General features: G+C 37.7%; 2 protein-coding genes across 4 annotated transcripts; one reads left to right on the forward strand and one right to left on the reverse strand.

Moving 5' to 3' along the window:
* Positions 1–1718: 1718 nt before the first annotated feature.
* LOC127962077 (uncharacterized) lies at positions 1719–8959 on the reverse strand. 2 transcript variants are annotated; one of them, XM_052561514.1, is made up of 4 exons: positions 8698–8959; positions 6941–7018; positions 5165–6724; positions 1719–3833 (listed from the first exon to the last, which is right to left on the reverse strand). In XM_052561514.1, the coding sequence occupies exons 2-4, from the start codon at positions 7016–7018 to the stop codon at positions 3660–3662; spliced, it is 1812 nt and encodes a 603-aa protein (XP_052417474.1). In that variant the 5' UTR covers positions 8698–8959; the 3' UTR covers positions 1719–3659. The 2 variants fall into 2 exon arrangements, with proteins under 2 accessions (XP_052417474.1, XP_052417473.1); XM_052561513.1 differs by having other exon boundaries at positions 8746–8957.
* Positions 8960–9149: 190 nt separating this feature from the next.
* LOC127962078 (G2/mitotic-specific cyclin-B3) lies at positions 9150–18444 on the forward strand. Of its 2 annotated transcripts, XM_052561515.1 has the most exons (13): positions 9150–9316; positions 9582–9688; positions 9801–9881; positions 9967–10020; positions 10402–10502; positions 10619–10736; positions 11774–11872; positions 11961–12053; positions 12158–12295; positions 14301–14456; positions 16156–16305; positions 16943–17073; positions 17815–18444. In XM_052561515.1, exons 2-13 carry the CDS (start codon positions 9614–9616, stop codon positions 17879–17881), a joined length of 1263 nt encoding a protein of 420 aa, XP_052417475.1. In that variant the 5' UTR covers positions 9150–9316; positions 9582–9613; the 3' UTR covers positions 17882–18444. The 2 variants fall into 2 exon arrangements, with proteins under 2 accessions (XP_052417475.1, XP_052417476.1); XM_052561516.1 differs by lacking the exon at positions 9967–10020.
* The last annotated feature ends 3449 nt before the right edge of the window (positions 18445–21893 follow it).

Raw genomic sequence — 21893 nt, forward strand, 5'->3', positions numbered from 1 at the left:
CCCGTGCAAAAACATGTCCCACTGCGCCTCGCTGTTCCACTTACACTCTGCAGCTAGTGTCCGGAATTCAATGGAATAGTCAGTAACCGATCTGTGGTCCTGACGTAAATCCGCCAACACTCGGGCTGCTTCCCTGCCTGCAACTGCCCGATCAAAAACTTTCTTGAGCTCAGTGCTGAAAGTCTGGAAGGACTCTAAACAGTCATGTCCCTGTTCCCAAACAGTGGTTCCCCATAGCGCCGCTCTTCCAGATAGAAGGGTAATGACAAAAGCCACTTTAGATTCCTCAGTGGGAAATGATGAGCTCTGAAGAGAAAAAAACAAAGAGCATTTTGTCAAAAATGATCGACATAGATGTGGCTCACCAGCATAGGCAGCAGGAGGAGGCAGACGGGGCTCCGTATTGTAGGTGCGATGATCCGTGGGGGGAACAGCGGGTGGTGGAATGGGCGCAGTGGGCACGTGGGCAGGCTCGACTCTAAGATGTTGTAACTGCTTGGTTAACTCCGATACTTGTCCCACCAAGGCCTGTATTGCTCGACCAGAAGCCATGATCTGTTCGTCTTGTCGATCAAATCGTGCATTATTATTGTGGAGGGCTTCTCTCAGTTCGTTTACACTCGCTGGATCCATAACGTGGTCAGATCGTTATGTCAGGAATCACTCGACAGAATCCAGTAGCGAGTAGAAATAAGGTTTATTTCAACAGTAAGTAGACCAAACAGAATTGCTTGCAGACAACGGGCACCAAGCAGGTCCTAGGGAACACAACAGCTGTAGTGTAGACTCCAAGCAGGGCAGACCAGAAATGTGATGAGCTGAGACGATCCTCAAACATAAGCAGACCACAGATCAAGCAGACATATAAGCTGGATCTCCGAGCAATCCAAGAGCGTGACCAGAACTGCACAGAACAGAGATCAGAACACAGACAGCAACCCAAACGATCTGACACTGAACCTGACTGACACAGCCCTACATATAGGACTAGTAAACGAGACACACCTGCGACTGATCTGATTGCTCGTCAGCGCAGCTGGCGCTGATAGGCAATCAGATCAGTGCAGTACACACAAAATGAGCAAGCAAACCTGCGAACCGTGACAGACCTTTACTTACTTAAGAGAGACTTGTTTGTGTAAAGGTAAAATATATTAAGAAGAAAAAAAAAACAAGATAGATGACCTAGAATGATCTGTGTACATTTGACTTAAACAACCAAAGATTAATGAATTTGAGTATGTCTAATAAATTATATTTATCACTTGCATTCTTCTTCCGTTTTGAACATTCCAGTCGTCTTGAGATAAACGGTCCACAGTAAAACTGAAGGGACACAGAACATCACTCCTCTCAACACACTGTTAATATATCTGCAGCCTTTCTGTCTGTTTTAGCCATAAACAGCAGGAGACGAGCATCGTGTGTGAGCTGGAGCGTATGTTTGTCTATACTAGCATCTATGGAGATGGAAGACAGATGTCTGATGTCAGATGTTTGGTTGGTCGAGGCCCGTGGTCAGCCGGAGAAACCAACCAGACCTCGACCGGAGATCATTGCTGCTCTCTGTTATGGAAGTGCACTGAAAGGGGTGAGCAATAAATAGATGTGGGACATCTCCTCAGGGCTGGATCTCTCATGTCTGCTACTGATTGTCTGTTAAATGGTTTCTAACAGTGGCATTTAGTGCTGTCAACAGAAAAAAGAGCTGGTGCTGGTTGAATTAACTGCTTTATGGTTTTAATATTTAGTCATCACATTTTTTCAAGACTGGTCTTGACTTTGTAAAGTCAGTTACATAAAAGGTAGACTGTTCTCATTTGAATCTGAAAAGTAAGACACATAGTGGTTAAAAACTGTTATTAAAAATAATAAAAAACATTATTAATATAGATAAGAATAAAGCACAGAGTTTGGTGTAAGTGCTCAAGTGCATGAGAAAGAAAAAACTTTTAAATTAAAAGATGTTTTCTTTCCACTAGTTATGGGACAAAATGACCAAAAGGGTTTTGTCCATGCAATGAAAGTCAGTGGGATCTCAAAACGGACAGAAACACTTCTGAGCAATTTTTTTAGGAAATCATAATTTCTTTTTTTTTCTTTTGCAGAAAGAGAGCAACTCAAACGAATTTGGAACAACATGAGGGTGGGTAAACGATGATGAACTTTTGGTTTTTAAGTGAACTATCCCTTTAATATAAACTGACACACACTGTATCACATTACGAACTGTTGATCACATGTTTCTGATGTCATGTTTTACACGCGACGACCTTATCGTCATGATAGATATAGGGCCTACAAAGAGTGAAAACTCCATAAACCTGCACACACATCCCTATTCTCCAGAGCAAACATGTTAAATGTATTGTACTTGTTTTATTTTAATTTATTTCACCTTTTATGCAGTCTCCCTTCTCCGCCGGCTCCTTCATGGCCCGTTTGATCATACAGATACGAAGGATTGCTCACCATCCCTGTTGACTTAAGTCACAGCGCTTCAGTGCTTCGCTAGGCTTGAACGATACGTATAGAAAATATATGAGTACATTAAGTCTACGAGGCCTGTTCAGTGTAAGGAATTCCTTTACATCTGTCTGGCTCTCATTGTAGAGAATAAATGGAAAAGGGTGGGGGGTGTTGGGAGATCTTCCAGAACTCCTGTGATCCATTTGACTCTATATGTGTCAGCTCAGTTGCAATCACTTCGTCCCTTCTCTCTCTTCCCCTGCTATCTTTTTTCCTTATGCACGTTTTTTCGCCGTCTCTCATTTTTGGCAGGGATGGTTCCACAGACATTGGAACAAACACTTCTCCAGATGCTTATAACGGGGCTGGACTGAAAGCCATTGTGTCTTCACTGACACTGCAGCTGTGAAGTCAGTCCCCCTTGTGTATGAGAATATGCGCGTGTGTGCGGGAGAGAGAGAAAGTGAAAGAAGGAGCATGTCTGGGAGACTGATATAGCGAGGCAGAGGGTCAAAGAATGAGTATGTGTGATTTTGTGTGCGTGTCCCTGATTTTCAAGCTGTGGTCGCCAAGAGTGGGAGTGAGTGGGATGCAGGTTTTCGCTAAAGCGCATTCCTGCCATGTTAGGTATCAGTGCTTGGGGAGTATTAATGGGATGCAGTAAAATAGTCCTGCTTTTTACACACCCCGCAAAGGCCTGAGCAGCTCCATCATAAAACAGCTTCAACAATACAGCATTCACTGTTTATCATTTTCAGACACACTTTATTATAGATACTTGACATGTTTTTGAAAAAATAACAGCAGGGGGACATACAGAATACAGGATCAAGAATGTGTCAGTGTGTTTTGGGTGGTAGTAACTTCCAAAGCTGATTTGTAGTCAGATTTCCGCTTACCTAATAATGGCTGTGGTTTGAGCACTTGGACCAAGAGAGCAAATCTTATTTCGGTATAAACAGACCGCGTGCATGCAGCTGTTTCGTCTTTAAGGGCTCATTTTCAATGGGCCAGAGTGAAATTGATTATAACTGTTTATGGTTTGTTATGGCTTTGTCTCCTTTTATTAATGTTTGGGATGTGAAAGATGGGATGTGTAGATGAAGATGAATGTCTGTGGTTTTCCGTTTTTTATTTCAGGGGGTGTTGCATGGATCACTGATCAGCTCTGCAAGGGTAAAGCTTTAAGATCAGTTTAAATGCACATTATCAATCAGGTGCTGCAGATGCTCCAGGAGAGAATCAGAGCTCTTATGGAGCCCTCTGCTGGTCTCTTGATGCACGTCACAAAACTCATGGAGAGAAGCCATCAAAGCACCCACCGTCCAGCCATTCAGACGGGCACTCCGAGAGAGGCTGCCAAGCTAATGGAAAGTAAGGAAACGTAATACAATAATTTTACAATGAAAATGATAGAACTCATTGTGAGGATTTTAATATAAAATGATTGGCTCTTTTAAAGCTATTCAGCCTGTATGGGTAGTATAATGAATGGCATCAAATAATTATAGTGCTTCCTTATACTCTTGTAATAAACTCAAAGCTGTTGTATAAGATGGTAACTAGGATTGTTGTAAAATGTGATGAGTCGGTTTATTAAAAAGGATTTACAAGACAGGACAAAATACCTTTCAGAAAGAAAAATCTATTCAATTCTCTTCTCGGTTTTAATTTGATTTATGAATATGTTTCTGTATTTACTTATACTGCGACCTCAATGCAAATATTTTTAATTGTTATGCTATTGTTACTGACATGTTTTATTTTATTTATTTATTTAACCATTTTTTTGTGATAAAATGTTTCCTTTTTCTGAAATTTTTGAATTATGATCTTAAAAATTATTGACTGGATGTTGGTGTAACATAATTCTGAACAAGTAAAATTTGGTTTCCAAACGGATGTTAATAAATCCAAAGCTATTGTCTCATTATTTCAGCAACTAATAGTTGCAAAAATTGGGTGAGTTGTAACACTGTTTTATGTGTTTATTAAAAAATTGTTTTAGGATTAAAAAAAAAAATCTTACTATTTTCAACTAAAATGCTAAATATTATTATTAATGAATGATTTTTTTTTTTTCAAAATGATTGAGGGTTGGTATAAAAATAATACTGAACAAATCAAAATTTGATTTGAAATGTAAATGCATGTGCAAAATTAAAACTGAAGTCCATAACATAGGTAACCTACCTCACCTACTCTTACAACTCACCTCAAAAATATGTTAATGTTTTGAGCCCATTCATACTAAAAACCATAACTATAACGATAGCTTTACATTTTAATAAGCATACTAAATTGTATGAAAATACAGAATTTCACATCATAGCTAAAGACCTGTTCTTACCAAGAATGATTGTATTAACATACACACCAATGGGTGCAAACATAATTTATAAGTCCATGGTAGTTCATCTGCTGCTTTAAATGTTCGAGCTCTTTAAAACCGGATGGATTGGCTATCAGTATTTTTATTGTTCATGACTTGGAAAAAATCATTCCAAAGTAATTATTTTCCTGGGTTATTATTGTTATAGCTGTTGTGTGGACTTTACTATTTTCACAGAATTAAAATGATGTTTAAAACTTTATTGTAATCATCATAGTTCTTGTGTTTGGTGTAAATGGCCTTAAAGAAAAACATTATTAGGCTATATAAAAGTCAGTCTGTGAAAACTGTAATATTCTGTACCTTTTGTTGAAGGCTTTTGTCTGGAAGCTCAAACTGAAGTGCTTTAGTCCCTTTGTGAGACGCTGCGGCCCAGAGTAGAGCACACTGCAGTTCCTGGACAGGACTTTCCCCAGCACACATTTTGATTAGCCATGGTTTAATGTCTTTCTCTGGGCCAAATTCTGCTCTCTGAGATTGCTTATAGTTAAACAGTAAGCTGGAAGCGTCAAACACAGAATGCTGAAGCACGTCTTCTGCAAAGTCATTGGCAAATGTGTCTACCGATGATTTCACTTTTATGGCATCATCTGTAATAGGTCTCAGTTCTGATTTATCGCTGCAACATCTGAAGGGTTTGGCTTCGTGGGAGTTGATCGAGTCTTTACAGAGTTTGTTTGAATATCTTCCTTCTTCCCATGGCTGTGGTTCTACAGTTTGGCCTGAAAGATGGGGCTGGGTGCCATGTTTAAACACACCCTGTTCTAGCTTAGCAAAAGCATGAAGCATAGCATTAATGATTAGCTCACTAGCTAAAACATTCACCCCGTCTGTTGCAGAGATCTTAGACCTTGTGTTATATGTTGAGTATGATGTTGTTTCTTCCTCCAAAACTTTTCTTTCTCCTCTCGTCATCACCTCTGCTGGAACCGTTGTGACAATCTCACCCGCTAGTTGGTCAGCAATAGCCCACATGCTCTGCACACCACCCTCATCTTTTACTTTGATCTCGTTTGTGGTGATAAAATGAAGGATGTCTGCAGAAATTTGAGCTGCATAGTCAGTTAGCCTGGCAACATCATTTTGGAGTCCACTATCTTCGACTTCTCCATTCTTGTCTTCTTCCAGACCTCCATTTCGACAGCACTCCAGTGAAAGTGAGCGCATCAGTCTCACCATGAAGTCAGCAGACGCGTCTGGCATTTGGTTCTCTACTAATGGTTGCATGTGGTCTTTGGGGGTCGGAGGAGGGGGTGAAGGAAGGAACTCTTTAGCCAGTCCTCCCTTGAGCTTCCTTGTGAAACTGGCTCGACTCCTGATCATCTCTGGAAGTAAAGGGGTGCTTGGAGGAGCATCGGGGTACTCAATAGAGCCCAGACTAGCCATGCTTTTCAATGAAGTAGCATATACAGTGGCAGATGTGCCATCATATTCCTCCATCTTGTTGTCTGTTTCCACTTCAGATGTGTTTTTGTCACAGTTGTAGCCTGAGGAGCACAGGGCCGATGCATTTCCATGAGTCCCCTCTTTATCATCCACCCTTTTGGAAGATGGATCATCAGAGTAATGATGCCTCTCCATCTCTTCTAATGCTTTGCAACAGACTTGTAAAGTTAACTCTTCGGCCAGCATCTCAACGTCGTCCCCTCTCAGCTTGATGGATTCTCTTGGGTCTCTGATCCTGATGGCTGAATCTATAATAGTTTTGGCAGTCATCTGTGCAAAGTGTTGAATGGGCTCTAAGTTCTGTTCTAGTGTTACATCCAGCAAATGGCTGTATGTTTCCAGAGTGTGTTGGATTGATGATAGGTTATAAGCAGGTTGTGGGCATGAATCACTGTTAATTACTACCTGCGCAGAGTCCTGAGGTCAAAAAAAAAAAAAAAAAAACGAGACTTCACTTTGAGCTGGTCGCTAATACAATTTATACAGTGAACAATTATTCTTTTCAATTTTAGCTGTTTTTCGATGATTTTAAGCTTTGAAAACTAAATTTCGAAGAGAATAAAACGTCTTAGAACTGTGTTTTGATTTCATTTACTTTTATACTAAACACTGAGCAAAACTTTCTGTACTTACATCAGAGTGAGCAGATTCTGAAGTGGTGACTAGATCACATAGCTTTAATGAGCTGCACAGCCAATCTTCATTAATCATCTGAAAAAAAAAAATAGTTATAATATATTTGTAAAAAAATACATAAACTAATCACATTTATTTACACAAATTTGTTAAAGTTATTGCACAAAACATCTAATTATATTTGACTAATAATCACTCAGCTTATAACTATTAGTCAATTTTAATATCAGTGCATCCCTAATGATAATAATAATAATAATAATAATATATATTGAGCCATGATAAGTTTATTTTGTACAACAGACTAACAGGAGTATGTCGATATTGTAGGGTTGCCTAATAATGATCTTGGAGACATAATCTGCATGATTTTGTTCCAACTCTTTTCTAACACACCTGCCAATGATTGTCAATGAAGTCAAACTGAAGGATGTGATTCTTTGGAGGTAGATCTTCAAGGGCATGTTTGTTACATGTTATTATTCAATTATCGCTGAGGACAAAAGAAGCCCTGTTTTTTTTTTTTTTTTTTTTACTATCTGTGATGGTGTGTATGGTCGCACCTCATAGACCCCTTATTTTATCCATAGATAACATTAACTTGTAAAGTGTTTGACTAGTACATCATGAGAGCTGAACATTTGATAATAGCGACAGTAGAGTTCGGGAATGAAGCAAAGAAAGTACATTTAAATGAAAAACTTTGGTATATTACCAACTAAACTAATCCGAGAGCAATGAAAGAAAAGTGAGTCTTAAATGAGCAGAAAAGGAACTGAAAACCACAAGTGATCAAAGAATTGCTCTTACAGGAAATAGGTCATATGACTGACAGGAAAGTATGAGGGTAGAAATGTTTCAGCAGAATTTCCCTTAATAATTAAGACTGATATGAAAGATAATTGTTCTAGATCATCAGGCAACCTTTATACCCAACGAAACAAAGGTTGCCATATGAGTGTGAAGAGAAACAGAAAAGAGGCTTGTGAGAGGATGTATGTTACAGCTCTGATAAACATCAGCTCAGACTAACACTTGTAAAGCACTTTGAGTCAGTGGCAGCACCCACATATTTATTTCATTTGGCAATGAACGCTACAACACATGCATAACCTGTTAGCTGCAGTCGGTCCAAGTTAGATTTTGAGTATTTAAAGAGAACTGGAAATAAAAGGTCTCCTGGGTGGTGTTGTGCAGGACATCACCTTGAAAGGTCTTTGGTTCTCTATTGTTTATGTTTTATAATACTTTGACATTTTCAAAGGAAACATGAAACACTCAAAGCAGACTCTGATAAACCACAGATGATGGAAGTTTTAGGCATTAATAAAATGAGTGATCGAACTGGTCCAAGGAAATGCGATGCTCTTTGACATCAAATGCCCCATTAAATAAAAGCTGTAGCGCGTGGGATTCATCATATTTCCTGGTATTGCTAAAAGATATTAAGAAGTAAAAGCATGTACAAAACACTTGCTAAGAGGATGAAAAACATATTACCAGTAATAGATGCAAGCTAATATCAAATGTCACATAAAATGGATTTAAAATGCCTGATAATATGATTTTTCATCCCCATATTTTATGGCATCTGATCTTACACATAATAAATAACTTTCTAATGCTGACAAACAAGAGGGCAATATATATATATATATATATATATATATATTAATTTTGCAAAATGAAAATAATAAAAAATTTATAATATAAGTGATGATAATTAACTAAACTAAAAAATTAAATAAATTCACCTCTTCATACACTTGTAAAAATACAGTTTTTTTTTCTCCATACGATACCTTGTCGAGGGATATCAGTCAAACAAGTTCTTCTTGATAGATTTGAGTCTGTGAATGATGGGCTCAGAGACAGTTTGAGTTTGCAGACTTGTTGATTTCCTTTGTTAAAGACATGCACTGCGTCAATGTGCGTGTGGGTGGCTGGGAGGTGTGGCTTCACTGTGAAGACAATAATAGAAATACTGTTCACTATTACGTAACATTATACAAATTATTTTATCTAATAAACAAACCCCTGTGGGTGTCATTATGCACATTCCTCTCAACGTCCGCTTACTCAAACGTCAAAAGAAGGCGAGCTCTATTCCTATTGGTTGCTAGGGTGTTTTTGAAAATTCTATTGTCCCGCCCCTTAACAACGGCATCCTAGCTCGACGCTCATTGGCCTACAGCGAGGTGCAGTCGGCCAATCAAATCGCTGCGTGTAGTTTTGGATGCACGCAGACCGTAGTCGTGTGTCTGTTTCAGTTTGGATAGCTTTTCGTTGTACTTTTCGTGGATGTTTGCACATATTCTATTTCAAAATATTTTCCTGGTTTAATTGAGGTTGTTCAGCGTATCGTGAAAAAGGGTAAGTTCGTTTTTGTGCAGTTATGAAATCTGTGGCAAGACTAAACGAAACAGTCGCTCGCGTGTTGTTGTTTAACGACGGACTTAATGCTTCCTGCGCTCAAAACAATTCTATACCAAGCTTTGTTTGAAAGTTTAGTAATCTTGTGGAGCACAACGAGTGTGTGTGTGTGTGTGTGTGTGTGTTTTCTGAACGAAGTGTGCACTGGTGCAGTGATCTTTAGTTTTTCATTCATTCTTTGTATAACTTACTTCACATTTTAAAGAGGATATAACTGTGAAGGATCAGAACTACAAGATGCCTTTTTCGAGAGGAAAGAAGCCCACCACCAGTAAAATCCCCAAACTTCACCCCAAAGGACTGGAGAACCAGGTTATACAACAGTTATTCAATGAGATTAGATCAGATATGAAAACAACTTATATCTTAGCTGATTTGATTGTTGTTGATCTGATTTTTGTATTGTACTGATGTGTTTAAACAGGATGGCCCTCAGACCAAGCGCTCATCTTCTTCTCCCCAAGGGGCCCCTAAGAAAAGAACTGCTTTCGTGGACATCACCAATGTACGGGTGCTATTTAAACTTCTTGTTCATCCATGCTTTTGTATACATGCACCACAGTTTTGTTGCTTTTGTGTTGCCTGACTAGGCTGTCTCTCAGTGTTTTTTGGCCCCTCGGTTTGATTCTGATGATGTCAGACCAGTAAGTGTTAAGCGTCTATCTTGTAACCCCACTAACACCAGGAGATTTCTTGAATGATGCAAATCGGCATGAGCTCATTGAAATCTCATTCATGCTCAAGCAGTAAATTACAGACTGTACACAAAAGCAGGAGATCTCACCTTTTATTAACTCAGATGGGCAATCCTTTGGTGGGTCTGCTTTCCAGGTGAGGTGCTCTCAAATGCAAATTATGGTGTTCTATTCGCCGTTGTCTAACACCTTCTATTCATTCTTATTGATCTCAGATCCAACCAATTTGATTGATTTTGTGTGACTCATGCTAGTTTTAACAAAATCTCAGCAGATTGTTCTTTAGTGAAAATCCACTCTTTTAAACTGTTAAAATGCATCTCTGTTAAGGCACACAAGATTGAGCTAAGCAACCCCATCAAGAAGAAAGATCCTGTCAAGAAACTGCAGAAGAAGGTCTCAGTACTTTCTAAGAATGATGTCAACTCAAAGTAAGTCATATTTTATTGGCTCTTTATCTTTACCCTACCTTACAATGAGGTTTTTTGCATGTACTTTGAAATGATTGGCCCAGAATATTCAGATTGTTTATCTTTTCTTCTCTCAGATCTGTGATCAATTCAGAGGACAAGTTAGATGAACTCAAGAATGCGGAATTCAAGATTGAGAAACTGGAAGAACCTTCTTCCAAAGCTCCAATTCCTCCACACCTACAGCCTCCAGAGGTAAGGCCTAGGTCTGCAGCACTGGTGCCATACTTATTAAGATCAGGATATTATTACAACATGACAGAATTGGCAGGGATGCAAATATTTACGATAATGTAAATACCCAGTTGTTCCAAGGTGTTTAAAAGTTTGGAGCTGTTTACTGCCAAAGATACCCCACAGACATATTGCATTAAAGGGGTCATATGATGCTTTTTTAAAGATCATTATTTGGTTCTTTGTAGCAGAATATGTTGACATGCTTTAGTGTTCAAAAAAACACAATTTTTCACAAACTGACCCAGTGCATTATGATTGCTCGAACACTGCAAGCAGTTGTCAGAAATGTTACACCGCTTTCCATTATCACGAGATTCATCTTTCAAAATAAATGTAAATACAGTTAATCATGTACCCTTTACCATCAGTTGAAGCCCGAAAGGGGAACAGAATCGCGTGACCGACACAGTGATGAAGCTCGTATGTGAATTACTTTCTCTCCTATGTTTACGAAACGGTCATCCATAAAATGCATTGCTGTTAAAAATTCCTAGATGCATCTAATTTCGGAAAGCAAAATAAAGTGCTTTTGCTTTCGCCTAGAAACACACAGCATCTCCCTGACATGGTTGCTTCTACACTAACTGTAGTTACTTTCTTTGCGTGGACATTTGGGCGACATTACGCAAATATTTCCACATAGTGACGTAAATATGTGGGGGCATGTTTTAGGGGTGTGTGACAGAGTCTCTTGAATCTCTTTGGATTTGAGACTTTAGTCTTTGCAACTTTACAGATCTTCTTCATGCACCAAGAGCTTTTAACACTCTAAAGAGAAAGGAAAATTTTAAATTGCATCGTATGACCCATTTAAATGTAGAAACATAAATAAAAAAGTAAATTCAAATGAATGCTAATGTAATTAAAGATCACTCATTAAATTCTTCCGGCTGGGCATATTTTTAAAAAATTTGGGGGGTTATCAAGAGCTTAATTTTTTTCTTCATGTATACAGATTCCTAAACACAAACAAACTTTGTTTTCTAATCTTTCAGATTCCTCCTGAGTTTGACATTGATTCAGAGCACCTCAGTGACTCTACACATACAGTGGAGTACGCTAAAGATATTTTTGACTACCTCAAGAGCAGAGAGGTTGGTTTAGTAGTGAGTAGGTCATTAATGAGCTTGCAAATTGAGGAACAGACATCAAGCTGAAGTGTTGTATTTGTTTTATTCACAGGAAAAGTTTGTCTTACATGACTACATGGCCGATCAGCCAAATCTAAACAGTAATATGAGAGCGATTCTGGTGGACTGGCTGGTGGAGGTCCAGGTAAGTGTCAGTGTTTGGCCTCGTGTCAAATGTGCTGTTTTGATAAGTCTAGTAAAGGGTAGTTGGCTTCTGATGTGGCTTTATTCTTGCTCTTTATTCTGCAGGAGAATTTTGAGCTGAATCATGAGACTCTGTACCTTGCTGTGAAAATGACGGATCATTATCTGGCTGTGAGCCAGGCCAAGCGGGAGTCTTTACAGCTCATTGGTTCCACTGCCATGCTCATTGCTTCTAAGTTTGAGGTAAGACATATGCTTTCTCATGATAGCTGAAAGCCATTCCTTTAGAACCACACTTTTCTGAGCTTAGGTGTAATTACTCAAAGACTTAGTCATTCAGTCATTATCTCGCACACACACACGAAACCTGATAGAAATTTAATTACTCATTAAAAGTGTGCATTTAAAGACTAAATCCAGGTTCTTTTAAATCCTATAAAAAATATATTTTATTATCCAGAATATTTTTTTTAGCTTTTTAAAAAAATATACATGTATCAAATTATCACCTAATGCATATTATGTTTTATTATTATATTATAATTATTATAATGTATTTTATATATACATATATACACTCACCTACAGGATTATTAGGAACACCTGTTAAATTTCTCATTAATGCAATTATCTAATCAACCAATCACATGGCAGTTGCTTCAACGCATTTAGGGGTGTGGTTCTGGTCAAGACAATCTCCTGAACTCCAAACTGAATGTCAGAATGGGAAAGAAAGGTTATTTAAGCAATTTTGAGTTTGGCATGGTTGTTGGTGCCAGACGGGCCGGTCTGAGTATTACACAATCTGCTCAGTTAGTGGGATTTTCACGCACAACCATTTATAGGGTTTACAAAGCATTGTGAGAAAAGGGAAAAACATCCAGTATGCAGCAGTCCTGTGGGCGAAAATGCCTTGTTGATGCTAGAGGTCAGAGGAGAATGGGCCGACTGATTCAAGATGATAGAAGAGCAACTTTGACTGAAATAACCACTCATTGCAACCGAGGTATGCAGCAAAGCATTTATGACGCACAACCTTGAGGCGGATGGGCTACAACAGCAGAAGACCCCACCGGGTACCACCCATCTCCACTACAAATATGAAAAGAGGCTAAAATTTGCACGAGCTCACCAAAATTGGACAGTTGAAGACTGGAAAAATGTTGCCTGGTCTGATGAGTCTCGATTTCTGTTGAGACATTCAGATGGTAGAGTCAGAATTTGGCGTAAACAGAATGAGAACATGGATCCATCATGCCTTACCATTAGGCTGGCTGGTGGTGGTGGTGTAATGGTGTGGGGGATGTTTCTTGGCACACTTTAGGCCCCTTAGTGCCAATTGGGCATCGTTTAAATCCAACTGCCTACCTGAGCATTGTTTCTGACCATGTCCATCCCTTTATTTCCACCATGTACCCATCCTCTGATGGCTACTTTCAGCAGGATAATGCACCACGTCACACAGCTTGAATCATTTCAAATTGGTTTCTTGAACATGACAATGAGTTCACTGTACTAAAATGCCCCCACAGTCACCAGATCTCAACCCAATAGAGCATCTTTGGGATGTAGTGGAACGGGAGCTTCGTGCCCTGGATATGCATCCCACAAATCTCCATAAACTGCAAGATGCTATCCTATCAATATGGGTCAACATTTCTAAAGAATGCTTTCAGCACCTTGTTGAATCAATGCCACGTAAAATTAAGGCAGTTCTGAAGGGCGAAAGGGGGTCAAACACAGTATTAGTATGGTGTTCCTAATAATAATAATCCTTTAGGTGAGTGTATATTATTATACCATTTATTTTTTGAGGTATGTGACAAGTACTGGCACACACAAATTTTTTCTTATTCATTCATATATGTAGATAAATATATATATATACATTTAAAAACCACTGTAGGTTGATTATCACCATCATGTTGCATGTTTGTCATCCATTCATAATTTTAAGATATTGTTTTTTTATTTTATTTTAATTTAGTTTTTCTATTTTGTGCATTATTTGTGTGAAAAATGCCTTTTGCTAGTTCGATCAAGTAGATCTGAAAATGGATATTGAGAATCCCAACCCTCTCACTAGACAAAGGTCAAGTTGACTTTGCATGGTGGGTTGCAGTAGCTGCATAGTGTGCTGTATTTTTGCATACTATGCACAATATACATATTGCATGCTTTAACAAAACAGTGAGTACTGTATGATTTGTCAGTTGTTACCCATCATCTCTCTGGTGTATCCCGACAGGAGCGAGCTCCACCTTGCCTGGATGATTTCCTGTATATTTGTGATGATGCCTACAAGCGTTCTCAGCTCATCGCCATGGAAATCAGCATCTTGCAGGCGCTGAACTTTGACATCAATATTCCGGTTCCATACCGCTTCCTCCGTCGCTACGCCAAGGTGAGAGATAACACATGCATATACCCTCACTGAAGAGACAGGTGCAACTCCTTTGGAGTCAGCTGACACACACCAGGATTAACATCAAATGTGTATGTCAAAATCAGAAAAAAAAAAGACCATGCAGGGTAGCATGCATTGAATGTCTTTGTGTTTGTCAGGTGTAACCTCTTTGTTTCCTCTCTATTCCCTGAGGAATGTGTGTGTGTGTGTATGAACAGCTGTCACTGGTTGTTGCTGTTTGCTGTTGTCAGATCCATTCTCATTTTCAGCAGCTGAATTAATTGAGCTTTAGTTAAAGCTCTGCGATTTAACAATGTGTCTCTTTTTGTGTGTGTTTTTATTTGTTGGCAGAATGGCTTGTTTTACTAATTGCTCTTTCTGCAAAGTGCACATTTGACAAATAATACCATTATATTCAATTATAAGAACATTAGTTAAGAGAATAACACAATAAAAATAAAATCCTTTTTAATTGGTGGCTTAGGCTTCTGAAAAAAAAGAAGCAATAACAGCACGCAGATAAAGAAGATCACTTACATTTATTCATGCCAAAGCTTTTATCTAGGGACTTTATACAGCGCTTTTTTTTTTTCTTTTTTTTTTCGAGTGATTAGGACAGTAGATAAACTCAGACTTTTCTTTACTGTGTTTATTGATAAACGGATAGTTTACTTACTTTCTCCCACCTTCATATTGTTCTTCATATTTTGCTTAATTAATACTTTTATTCACCAAGAATGCATTGAATTGATAAAAAGTGAGAGTTAAGGCATTTATCACATCAGAAAAGATTTCTGTTTCAAATAACTTAGTTCATCCAAGAATTAATTTGTTTTTTATCGTGGTTTCCACAAAAATAAGTCCATAAAAATATAGAGTGCATTATTCATTGTTTTCAATATTTATAATAATAAAAAAACAAGTTTCTTGAGCATTAAATCAACATACCAGAATGATTTCTGAAGATTCATGTGACTCTGAAGACTGGAGGAATGTCTTTGCATCATCTTTGTATAACATTCTAAAATACTTTAAAACAGAAAACTGTTAATTCATGATAATAATTCACAATTTTACTATTTTAATGTATTTTTGTATAAAAGTCTCGTTTCAAAAACATTACAAATCTTACCGACTCCAAATTTCATAATGGTAGGTTATATTAAAAAGACATTTTGAAGAATGTTTGTGCAGTTTTTTTCCAAAGTTCCTAATGTCCATTGCTGTTAAGCACACTGTATTTTTTCTATTTATTAATTTATTTGTTTTTTTTCTTTTTTTTCTTTCTTCTTTATATATTTTTTTTAGCTAAACAGCAATGGTCACTATGAATTGGTTTATGTATAAGATCTGCCAGAAGATTCTTCAAAAATGATTTTGTTTGGATGAACATTTGGATGAACTATTGAAAAATCAAGCTAGTAAAATTTAACATTTCAGATGTTTCCATTTAAATGCTTTCATGCTATGGCTCACTGAAGCACCTCTTTTAGTAACTGTACACAGAATGAAAAGTGCAGAATGTTGGATGAGCTTTCTATATTTTTTTTCTGCGTGGCCTGAAGGTACTGGCACTGTCTCTCTGTGTTTGTGTGTGTGTGTGAGAATAAAACTTTACTTCACCTCTGTGCAGTTTGTCAGTGTATGGATGCTCATTGTGGTGTGTGATGATTAACGGTCTCTCGTCTCCTGGCAGTGTGTGAATGCAGGTATGGACACACTGACTCTTGCACGCTTTATTTGTGAGCTGAGTTTGCTGGAGATGGAGTTTGTGCCCGTGAGAGCATCTTTGCTCGCCTCTGCCTGTGTGCTCATCGCTCTGGTTACTAAGGATCTTGGAGGATGGGTATGTGTTTACCTTTATGCTTCTAAAATGTATGCACAAGCACAGAGCTCATGAATTATACCGTTTATTTTCACAAAATGGCACCGTTTCTTGGTGATACACACTTTCACAGTGAGTTCCGTGTATGCTGTGATTTGGGTATTCTGTGCTCTTCCGATAGCACTAAATGAGCTTACACTGATGACAGCTCCGTGATGGCCTGGTACCTGCTCATTACGGATGCTAATTTCTGTCCTTGCACTCACACACAAACACATTCACACTCTTAAGTAGTGGGTTGATTTGTCCTTTAAGACTGTGGCAGATGTATTTTGGTTAATGAGACTGAAGCTGGACTTTGTTGACCAACGTTTGAGTAATTGGTTTGCGTCCTGTGTCAGTCTACGGAGAAGTTCAATTACCTTAAAAAAACACCGCACACACACTTCTGAATTCATTTACTTTCTCTCCGGATGTTGTTGCCAGCATATCCTCAAATTATTGACAGCTCAGGGGCATGTTCTTCTCACATGAAATGTTTGGCAGGAGTCTTAAAGTCTCACATCCATTATGTAACAGTCATTAGACTCCTCCGAGCTTCACAATGACGCTTCAGTGTTTGTGTAGGTTTTGACTGATGTGCCACTTCTGTTTCCAGACAAAGTGTTTGGAGTTTCACTCTGGATACAGTGTGGAGGATCTGGCACCCGTGGTCAGAAAACTTCATGAAATGCTCATCAGCCCGCCGGACAGTAAACTCGCCGTCGTCAGGAGCAAGTATGCACACAAGTAAGTCAATGCAGTTTAAACTCTGCACTTAGTAGTTAGTAGGTTTTTTGTGTCTACTTTTACTCCCTAAATATAAAAATGCTAAATGTTTAGTTTTTTTTTTTTTTTTTTATCTCCGTCATTCAAATATAAACGTTTGACTTGAAGGTTCCTTGCGGTGTATGTTTATGCCCTGAACAGTTTTAGTTTGTTTGCTGTTTCTAAAGTTTTCTTTCTTTTCTTAGAATTTTTCCTAGATTTTTTTTATTTTATTTTCAATTACTTCAAAATACTGTACAACAGTGTTCAAAGATATAGCTTATCTCAGCCATTCAAATACTTAAAGGATTCTTGCTCTGTTTGTTTATGTCTAAACATTTCTGAATTGTTTGCTGTTTTTTTTTTTTTTTTTTTTATACATAAATCATGTGCTTTTTCATCATGCTACGTTTGTTGGCAAGCCTTGTAAAGAGAGCATTTGGGACAAATTTGACTTCAGTTGAGAAGTTTAGATGGATGAAGTTTAGTCGTAATTCATGTTTAGAAAATTTAGATTCTGTTTGCTTATCTGAGTCTCGGTTGTTTTGAAGCTCTTCCCAAACCTGATTGGCATTTCGACGTGATATTTAATGTTACGCCTGCCTACAGCAGATGTTGACGACTTAAAAGCATTGGACTAATGAAGCAGTTTGTTCATATTTAAATACTCCAGATTGTGACATTTGATTATTCTAAGTTATTTATTTAAACGTTTTTTTACAGGGTTTTCTTTGAAGTTGCATTGATCCCCACAGTGAGTCTGGAAACGTTGGAAAGGTTTTTGAAATGACCCGAAAGAATAGGTGTAATGTTTCGAACGTTGTAAATAATTATATTTAATGTTATATTTTAATATTTTGAAATAAAGTGTTTGTGTGTAAATTTACATGTATATGCATGTTCTCCATTGTACGTTTGGCTGTTCAGTTGTTTTTTACAAACCATGTTATTCTTGAGAAAAACACACAGCAGTGACCCTATAAGTGTTTCAAAACTGATAAAGTACAAACCGTTTCAATGGTTCAATATATTAGGTAATTAGATTTGTGTTATTGAATGTTGTTACTAAAATGGCATTTTAATGCTTAATCTTGTACATATCTATATATACATCTGTTTTTTGTCTTTGTTGTACCTCTTTGTATAGTTCGCCATGTCTGTATGTTTTCTTAATTAAAAAAAAGTGTTTTGTTTTTTTAAACACTGGTTGATTAAAAAAAAGTATTGGATATTTGCCTGATTCTTGCATGTACTTTATGTGAAATAAATGTAATTAAAAGATGTAATATCTCAGTTCAGCCAGTAGGAGGCAGTGTGAACTCAGATCCTCCATCACCACATCCCTAATGTGTGTCTGCATTCAACTTCCATGCACTGCGTGTCTTTTCAACTACACTCAATCATTGCACCTATAGAAAACAAATAAATATCCTCCATCACACATCAGCCCCAGTGATAACTGAATGTAGGAAACCACTCCTGTTTATCAGAAGAGATTGTCTGGGGTTCTGATGTCCAAACAGTCTCTGACGTCTATTGGTCGTTTTTGGATGCAGCCTGAGTCACAGCTGTGAGCCGGTCCAATCCATCATGGCCAAAAGCGAACAACAAATGTCTCGGAGCTGTTTCTGGAGTTTGCTCTTTTTGCTGTGTTCTCTTAGGTTCTCCTGTGTGGTTTAGATGTGGACTGAAAGAGGAAAAGACAAGACTTTGATTAGTGTTTTTGAGAAGTCTTGTGGACCTGCTCATTAGGGTGGAAGAAATCTGATTGCTCATCCTCCGGGGTTTAAAGTTTGCTGTTGTTTCTAATCCTTGTTATCATATTCAACTCATTGAGGTTTGTGCGTTCCGTCCCAGGCGGTGTGTTAGACGGACAGCACCCTCCGATCACTGACCGATTGGATCCTGGGCCTTGTTTATGTGCTGTGAATCCTGAAGTTTGACTGCAGAATTGACATGCAAATCTTGATTGCTCATTAGCAGTGGCACGGAATTTGTTTACTGCTAAAGGATGCCATTTATAATCGGATTGCTTAAACATTTGTGGATAAGTGTCTGTGGCGACTCCATTAATTGGGATAAGGAGGCCAAACACATCAATATCTGGCGGAGTAAAAATGGAAGAGCCATCTGTTGAATAAAACTTCATCTTTATGCCATATTCTGTCAGAATAATGCCAGTTCATGTCCTAAACCACATTTCAGTGAAATCAAGAGACAAAAATACGGAAGCTTGTTTCTGCCACAGGATAATAAAAAATAAAAAGGGTAATTGTGACTTAATTTCACAGTTCTTCTTTTTTTGTTGTTGAGATTTTAATTCAGAATTGCAAGTTTCAAGCATTAGTAGGAAAGTTGGAATTGTGAGATTTAAGCTTGCAATAGACCTTAGTCAGATTATATACCATACTGAATTTACTATGGATGAAAACAAGGCTGCATGTGAGGGATAGACCTGCAGTCTTTACAATGGAATGGTCCTAGATCATATCAAACTTTCAAAAATGTTTTCTGGAGTTTTTCTTTTTCACTGAAAGTCTTTTGGAAAGGTGCATCAGCTGAACAATCCACACGTTGTTAAATAACGGCACAGTCTATCGAACACACTGTACTTGTTTTTCAATAATCAAAAATGGTGCAACCCTGATTAAGGTCTATTGTGTGTGGTGGGTGGGGGGGGGGGGGGGGGAGTATATATTTTTTTACTTCTCTAGCAGAAAAAACAAAAACAGAATAGTTAGATGCTAAATGCATGTATGAATGAATCCATACAAAAAAAACTGCAGTATGTAAATAAAAAAAATGCAGAATTGTGAGATATAAAATCGCAAGTGTATCTATCTTGCCGTTTTCAGAATATTTGTTTCTCAGAACTTAGTTTATATCTCAAAATTCTGACTTTTTCAGAATTTCTAGGGATAAAGTCTTAATTGTGAGATAAAATGTCTCAGATTTTTTATTGATTTTTTTTTCATGGGCTTCTATATAAAGACTCGTATCTGTGATCTTGAGGAGAATCTCGAGCAGCTTTGCTACATAAAAAACAATTAACCGTGGTTACAGACATTTTCCTTGTATCTTAATGCTGTGAGAATGGCAGAGCAAGAGGCTACTTGTTAAAACAGTGCGATATCAAGTAATTGTAATTTCAGTGATGCAAAATTATACATAACCTCCAGCTTTTTAGCTTGTTTTGAACCAATTACTCTCGTATGGCACATCACTGTTCACCTCTTCCATATTCTGTGTGCGACCTCTTGTTTATCTTTGCTTAAACAGACTTGCGTTGTTTGACTATCGTTTACGAACAATTTTCCTGTCATTTTCTCTGAACCCCGAGGCAACTGGGTTGTATCCATGATAATTTCCACCCAAAAACAAATGCACGAGTGTGGAGCCAGATATGCTATTTGGGCCACAAACGATTCATGGAGCAAATTCCCTCAAAGACAGAAGTGTTTACCTTAGCCAGCTAACTACATCTGAAAATTCATTACAATCGAGTTGGCTACGTTCAGCTGCGAACACATGCAGCTCTGATGGGACACATAAACATGGCAGTTACATAATAGCCTGCAGCAGCTGTGTTAGTGAGAGGTGAAAAAGATCAAGCTAAGAGCATGATGACACTGTGACAAGCTGTGCAGCTTACTAATGCGTGTATTATGCATGCATGAATCTGTCTAATAGACATGGAAAATACATGAAAGAGGTCAATGATGTGTACCCAACATCATCTGGTCTGCACATCTGTCTCCAAGACAATAATTACCAGAGTCAACGCCCAGGCTATAGAAGATGCTATAGTGATGCATGTGTCGCAGGACTTATGGCCTAATAGTTTCATTCATCGTTTCATTTTTCTCAACTGAGAAAAAAAAGAAGTACATTTCATGTTATAATTTTTGCTCCTTTGATCCATTTTAAATAAGTAAGCTTAATAATGTTATCATTTTTTGAATTGTTTTAATTTTAATATATTTTAATGATGTGGTTTTAAATATAATATTAGGTTTTGAATGAGACATGGAAGACAAAATAAGATTTTGGCACCCTTGTAAGTAGGCCTGGGCCAGACTGTTTTTATAAGGACAGTATATCGTTGTTGTTGGGTTTTCAGTTTTGTTTAGTGCTACTTTGTATTAAACTATTTAGTTTTATATAAGGAATGTGCAGCATACAAAATCAGATTTACTGTAGCTTTGTCTGTCAGAGTAATATTTATCTGAACTGTAGATAAATCAATTATTCAAATGAGTAAATAAAAATGCAACAAAAAAGAAAAAAGTTAAAACAAATAAAACAACAATATAGGTCTACATTATATTATAATACAACAAATAAAGGTATCTGTAAGTTTTTTTTATTTGAATAGTATGCAGAAAATCAATTCGTATGAATTCGTATGACCTCACTTGTACGGTTTTGTACTATTTGTCTAGACCCCAGTGACGGGTAGGTTTAGGGGCGGGGTTAGTTGTAGGTTATTCGTATAAATTCATATGAATTGTGCAACTTGAAAAATATTTAAAATTTAGCACAAATCGTATTAATTTGTACAAGTGAGGTCGTACAAATTCATTCAAATTATCCACTTCTTAAATATGTGCGAATTTCCGTGAGATCAGACTGGAAGATTTTGAGTTCAAACAAAACATGCAGTCCATGTTAGGGAAGCCGAAACCTTGAGAGCGTGATGGATGAACGTGAGCGATTTCTTAGCCTGCATCCCAATGTGCATACTATTCAGTAATTTTCAGTACTATTTAGGGCAGATATGGTGGATAGTATGCACATTGGGA

Source organism: Carassius gibelio, chromosome B7 (genome assembly GCF_023724105.1).
Source record: "Carassius gibelio isolate Cgi1373 ecotype wild population from Czech Republic chromosome B7, carGib1.2-hapl.c, whole genome shotgun sequence".
Taxonomy (NCBI): domain Eukaryota; kingdom Metazoa; phylum Chordata; class Actinopteri; order Cypriniformes; family Cyprinidae; genus Carassius; species Carassius gibelio.